The 7,232-nt window shown below is 41.9% G+C and overlaps 1 protein-coding gene across 1 annotated transcript in view; it reads left to right on the top strand.

Annotated features, from left to right (window-relative positions):
• The first annotated feature begins 688 nt into the window (after positions 1-688).
• LOC146855735 (uncharacterized) overlaps positions 689-7,232 on the top strand; it is a 276,683-nt gene continuing 270,139 nt past the window's right edge. The window contains exon 1 of the mRNA XM_085653647.1: positions 689-766. Within this exon, the coding sequence (XP_085509773.1) occupies positions 712-766 (55 nt within the window). The 5' untranslated portion in view covers positions 689-711. The remainder of the gene's footprint in view (positions 767-7,232) is intronic.

Below are 7,232 nucleotides of genomic sequence, written 5' to 3'. Positions count from 1 at the left end.
TGAGGTAAAAGGGAAATCAGCCGATTTCCTTAACCCAGGCTGGTGACTTTAAAAAGTGCCTTTTTGGTGAACAGTTGCAGATACAGAAAAGTCAGATCAGCGTCTCATACTCAATCATCAAATATACAATACAATATGGAGTTTAGAGACGTAACACTGGAAACTCCAGTCAGAAAAAACTTGATCTAGGAAATAGAATATTAATGCACATTTTTAAACTTTCCCAAGCCAAATTTGTATTTCTTTCAGAAAATGTTTTATTGTTTTAAGAAAAATTGTAACACAAAACAACCAGTTTAAAGAAAATAGCAATATCGGGCTAAAATATCTTTGTGAATAAGAAAGAATGAAAAGAAAGTAATGCCGACCAGATACATGGCTGAGATAACCTTGTGTTAAATAATGATGGTATATTCAGTATGAAATCTTCGTCTTCACACGGGTATATATTACGTCTATGAAAAATAACAAGTCTTATAACACACATAAATTATCAGGTTTAAAATGTAAATAGAATTTACGACATCATTTAACAACAAAATAAATCCCCTCTTTTTTAAGTGACCGCCTGAAAAGAAATGTAACTTTGGATCTGCAACCCTGCAAAGAAATTGGTTTCTGTTTTTCAAGGAAGGGTTACCGCCAGTGACGTGTGATCTGTGGTTGCTTCTTTTAGTAGGTCACACAGATCACAATCTGTCCCCAGGGAGGATGGCACGGCCTCGTCTCTCTTGCCTCTTGCTGCTGGAGCTGGCCCTCTTTACAGGTAGGATTTGTGCTTTTAGTACAAATGTGAGAAATCTCGCACGGCGTAAGTCTCTCGGCAATCGTGAAATATTTTAAAGCAACACCAGTAAAAATAGTATTTTGAAAGAAGTATGGGTTCAGTTTTAAGGGAACTCCTAGTAAAGCAGTGAGGCAGTAATTTCTAGGTGCGGTATTATTGCAGTAATATGAACTGTTCCCCGTAATGGGAAATTACCACAGGACGTTTCTGCGTCAGTTTCTGCAGCTTATTCCTACATGTTTGCCTAATTTCCAGAGCCGTATTCCAGCAGGTTTTTACAAGTATGTCCACGGAGAACCACACTGGTGCGGTACTGTCACACGCTGAAGCCCCAGATTACTGTTTGTTGTTACCAGCCGAATTGGGCATTCAGAGAAACTTGGCATGTGAATACATATATTTAGAATGCACCATAAACTGAATCGTTTCTTCCCCTCTTAAATGACAGGTGTTCTGTTCACCTAACACAATCATGCCCCTTTTTAGGGCCTGTAAGGATGGGCATCAGAATCAGCTGAAGTGGGTTTAGATTTGTAACTTACTGATTACAGTACATGATCTTTTATACAGTGATGTAACTTGAGGGCCCCCCTTGCAAAGTACATGAAGGCCCCCCCACACTCCGACCCATTCAGAAGCTCTCAGGCCAGGGGTCCACCACCCGTGCACAGTGCTGGAGGGGCACCCTGGAAGCTTCCCCCTTCCACACCCCCACCGCAGGAGTTAGGGGAGCTATTGTTACACCAATGAATCTATAGACCATTTATAATATGTCCTTGCTCATGGACACCCCAGAGGAAATTTAAATTGGAATTGCCTAGGTCCATGGTTGAGATGTGTGCTTTATTCTAATGGTGATACTAGGAAATGAGTTGGCAGTGTGTGCTGATCCCTCTGGGTGCCCTGGATGGTAGTGGGCTTGGGTTTCCCATTTACCGGGTGTAGTCATTGCAAGGGTCCATTTAAATCTCTCATGCCATCACCACCCAATGTGACTGGAAATTTTACAGGAGTGCGTGCAGCCTTGGGGTTGGGGCACAGTCCCAGAGGAGATGTCCAGAGAGATCGAATCCACATTTCCGAGTGTTTATCTTGTCAATCTGCCAATGCCCCAACCATGAGCTCCTACATTTGACATCCCTGTGTCTATGTCCTCAGCAGTAGCTCACAGGAGCCTCCCTCTTTGGTGTTGTATTCCATAATTATAACCTGTACTGAATCACTATATCATATCTCAAATTTCCTTCCGTGTTTTTGCTGTTGGCTCCCTATCTTTTTACCTTTGCACGTTATAGGCTTCTAATTAACCAAATTATGGTAGTGCACTAATAGGTGTGCGTTAATTTGCTAATGTAGCATAAGCCAACATTTTCAGACATAAAAATCCAAGCCCCATGGAGTCTCTTTATGCTTCTCTTCTTTTTTTATTCAATAAGTGCTCAAGAAAATTCAGATTCACAAGCAGCCAAGTCATGGTTCCTGCTTGTTAATAAACTTTTTGAAAGCTGCATACAATTCTGTCTTTTGATGGTGTATCACGAAGAAGTACACAAAATCTATACATATTCCTTGTGGTAATTCGCAAGAAAGTAACCAACAAATGAACAGACCTCTTGCAAACCCTGTGCCACCAAAAGAAGACAAATCCACCTTTAAGTGCCCCTGTACCAGGGCCAGAACAGTTCCCCGTGTGCTCTTCAATCAGGGCCGGACTGGCCGTAGCGGGCAACAGTTGTTTCCCCGGTGGGCCGCTAGGGTGGGTGCCGGTTTTGGACCCCAGGAGGGTTGTTTTTGTTACTGGGGCAGTCTTGCAGCATAGCTGCAATATCGGCCCCCTGTAACAAAAGTTGCCGAAACCGGCCCTGGCAAACAGCTCGGCTGCCCTTCACTGTCCGCCCCCATGGGGGTGCTGGCCGAGCTGTTTGCCAGGGCCGGTTTTGGTTCCCAGTCCGGCCGTGTCTTCAATATTTCTACTTTGAGGGCTGGTTGTCAAAGCGACTTTCAAAGGACAGAACCCGAATAGGGGGTGAAGCAGGGCATGTTGTAATTGTAATTGTATTTATATAGTGCTTACGACCCCTGATGAGGCATCAAAGCAATTTTCAGTAAGTAGCACGCTACTCCGGAACACAAAAGGATTAGTGGTGGATTAGTATAGGGAAAAATTAGTTAATTTGAGCGGTGGACATGTGAGTCTGTTAGTTGAATTGAATAAGATAATGGAGAGATAGAAGAGGGCAGAGTCTAGAAAGTGTTATTTGGGAGATCAAAGTAGTATGATAAGGTTTGTGATGAGCTAAAAGGAGATATGGAGGAGGGAAGAGTCTCTAGAAAGAGAATATTAGGGAGATCATAGTAGTATGTCATATATATATATATATATATACATATATATATATATATATATATATATACGTTTTCATGCACAATAGCTGGCCCTTCATTGCTGTGCCTACTAAGGCTAAGAAAAGCAATAATCGTAAGACTTTGAAACTACTATAGTAAATTACTAACTCACCATCAAGAACTACAAATCCTACAATGCCTTTCCAAACACTGTACTAGACCCCGCCCACTAATGGCGTGCATAAAATGAAACTGAGGTGAGCCATCAATGTTTTAACTCTGCCCAAGAAGAAGAGGCGTGTGATGCCTCGAAACGTGTCGGCAACTTCAAAGAAATGCTACAGCAATGAGGAGCGAGCTGCAACGAGGTGACAATGGACCGTGAGGTCGGAAACGTGGTCGAGTGCTCCTTTCAAAAGCTTTAGGGCATTTGGTGAATAAATTTACTGACACGGCAGCCTGGCCGTGGAAAGCTGCACCATTCGTGAATACGAAGGCTGAGGAGCGAAATGGATCGACTCCGCACAGCACCACGTTTTCATGCACAATAGCTGGCCCTTCATCGCTGTGCCTACTAAGGCTAAGAAAAGCAATAATCGTAAGACATTGAAACTACTATAGTAAATTACTAACTCACCATCAAGAACTACGAATCCTACAATGCCTTTCCAAACACTGTACTAGGCCCCGCCCACTAATGGCGTGCATAAAATGAAACTGAGGTGAGCCATCAATGTTTTAACACTGCCCAAGAAGAAGAGGCGTGTAATGCTTCGAAACGCGTCGGCAACTTCAAAGAAATGCTACAGCAATGAGGAGCGAGCTGCAACGAGGTGACAATGGACCGCGAGGTCGGAAACGTGGTCGAGTGCTCCTTTCAAAAGCTTTAGGGCATTTGGTGAATAATATATATATATATATATATATATATATATATATATATATATATATATATATATATATAAATCAACCATTAGTAATATATACATTTGTTAAGCAGACCTAAAGAATATCTATGTATTTTAACATCCATAGTTACTATACATATTTGTACAAAGAAATACACGTAGCTAGATACTTACATATAATCAAATTTTAAATGTTTACGTACACAGGGATATCCTGTACATTAGTGTTTGAGTATGGTGGTTATGTAAATAAAGATAAGCTACATATCTGTGGATCTTATGTAGGCTGTCCCGGACTGGGAATCCCAAGCAGCCCTGGCAATTTTGTCAGTCACGCTGCCACGGGGGCACAAGCGTGAAGCACTGCGGCTTAACAAAACCAGCCCGCAGCACTAGTGCTTTTGTTACTGAGGGCCAAGATTGCAGCATTGCTGCAAAACTTACCCTCACCGCTCCAAAACCGGCCCCCGCCCTTCCAGCTTCCGGGGCAAACGTCCGATGACCGCTATGGTCAGTCCAGCCCCTGTATGTGGGGGGATAATTAATTCCATAGTCTGGCTGCTAGAACAGAGAAAGATGTACCGCCTATGGTTTTTTCTTGTATTATGGTGTTTTGAGGCGAGTGCTAAACTTGAGCAGAGGTTCCTTTGTTGAATGTATTTGGTGATTTTATTCCTGGTGAAAAGTGGTCCTGTTCCATATATTGCTTTGTGGGTGATAAAAAGCAGCTTGAACGTGGATCTTCTGGCAATCGGTAACCAATGTAGGGCCCTCAATGCACGGGAGATGTGGGCTTGTGGCTTTAGATGTAGGAGTAGTAGACAAAGAGGGTCTGTGAGCAAACCGGTGCCCGAAAACGGGCTGACTGTATGGGCAGAGCGATCGTGTCCTGCTTCACAATTAAATTGTTCCTGTAAGATTATGGTGCAATTACTAAACCTGCCTGGCCGACAGTCACCAACTCACACTTCAATACCTTCCACTTCAACAACCCTAATTTCCAACGGCTTGTTGTCATCTCCGTGATCCTAACAATAGCCTTACGACTATTTGAGAAACTCTATGACTACTCCAAATCTCTCTGATATGGTCACAAAAGGAATATGTGAAAGATACAGTTATTTGACAGGTCTGCACTTCGAGGTAAGACTGGGCATGGTTTTGAGGGCACGTGTCAGTACCTTGAATTGTATCCCAATTTAGGTGGGCAGTCAATGTAGTTTTTCCATGATCAAAGAGCATAGCATCAGAGTAATGAGTTTTAAGTATTGTGCTAAAAAAAGTAAGAGCAAACTACAGTCTACCAATATATCAACAAGCTAACAGCTAACTATATATATATATATATGTAAAAGTTTGCTGTACTTAACTCCACATCTATGCACATTGATGATAGATACATTCAAGATCGATAGATGTGGAGTTAAGGATAGTGAATCTATACTTACCAATAAATGCTTACCTCCTCAATATTTTGGTTGTCTATATTTTTGTGTCAATGTTTTTGTAGCAAGACATTTCGGATCTAACTCTGCTCCAGTTTAGATAAGAGTTGAAGACTCTCCTCTTTAGATAACACTACATCACAATGCATTAACAGTCCACAATCCAGCTACCTCTCCTATCATTCGTTAGCTTTATACTTGTCTTTGACGCTGTACAACTTCTGCTTCCTTTTGGCTAGGTTCACACTATAGAAATACCATATACATAGATACATACTTTCTGTAGCTGTTATCCTGATATACAACTGTAACATATGAAAGTGTTGTCTGGCCTTTTGCTAAGTAATTTATTCCTGACGGGGCTGACAGAGTGCAGAACTATCACCTACCAGAATAGTAGGTCCCATGTACCCCACTGTGCATGCAAACCATGAACCACGAAGTACATAGATACCGTCCTACCTTGGAGGCAAAAAAATGTCACTTGCAGATTGAAACGTATCAGTAATTCTAAATAAAATATCTGCCTATTGAGCTTGGCTAGTGAACCACATTCATGAGACAAATTACTCAAAACTTCGAAAAACAAGTGGGAGGAGTTAGTTATCTGTCCTTAATTAATGTTTTAGTTGTTAGATGAGTTTTTTGAGGGGTGTTTTGCAATTGCCAATTCGAAAACGTACTAATGAGGCGATAATAGCATTGAAGATGGTGAATGATCACATTAAGCAGTCTATATAAAATCATGAGACGAGGAGAGGAGTTGGCCTAACGGCTAGGGCGGTCGACCTCGAATCAGGGGAACCGGGTTCAAATCTCTGAAAAGATGCTGAATATCCTGTGATTCTGGGCAAATCACTTAATCTCCCCGTGGCTAACAAAAATTAATGTGTCCTCATGTAACGCAACTGGTGCTATGTAAAGCGCTCTGATACCCGATACCTTCAGGTCAAGTTCGCACTATACAAAACTCCGTAAAAAAAAAATGAGTCTGATATTCAGCCTTAACAGTGTCTGTAGACTAAAGTCCAGACCTTACAAGATTGACCACAGACCTAGATATGAATGCGCCTGAGAGCATTAAATCACAAATTAAAGTCACCCATAACAAAGATCTTGCTTTAATGTGGTTATGTAGGCGGGCTCTGATTAGAACAGATTTGACCCCTTGGGTGGATGATAAAACAGACCTTTGGTGAAGTATCATTTGGATAAACAGCAACATTCCAAAAATGATTTATAGACTAATGCAACTCCCCACCAAACTGCATTGAACAGCAGCCTTCAAGGTAACATAATGCTCGGGGAGGGCCATTGAGAACATGGGGTCTGAGACCTCATATAGCGGTAGCCACATTTTGCTAATTTCAATGATGTTTTGACCAATACACTAGCAAACATCCATTTCAAGAGCTACCGGTGATCTAGCACTAGTTAAAGTATATTACAATGCATTGAATGATGTACACACTTGAGTTAGCAGCATCAGTTGGAGAAAGTGGCATTTCTGTTTACATTGACAGCAGGAGTTTTAGCAAGTGTAAGAAGTAATAAAGTGGTAGCACAGATCCTTTCCTAGGTATTAAAGACCTGTCATTAGGGCTTCCTGCTCCCTTTGCACCTACAGCCTTCTTGGCCTAAGGCACCTCAAGGTGCTGTAGATACATTCATCGACATGGAGGACCCTCGCCCCCTATCAACTTCCCAACGAGCTGTTTAGAAAAAGTCTAGCAAGTGACGTTGTTT

This window comes from Triturus cristatus, chromosome 4_1, assembly GCF_964204655.1.
Source record: "Triturus cristatus chromosome 4_1, aTriCri1.1, whole genome shotgun sequence".
NCBI lineage: Eukaryota > Metazoa > Chordata > Amphibia > Caudata > Salamandridae > Triturus > Triturus cristatus.
The sequence above is the reverse complement of the archived record's forward strand: the minus strand, read 5'-3'. Positions and strand labels throughout refer to the sequence as shown.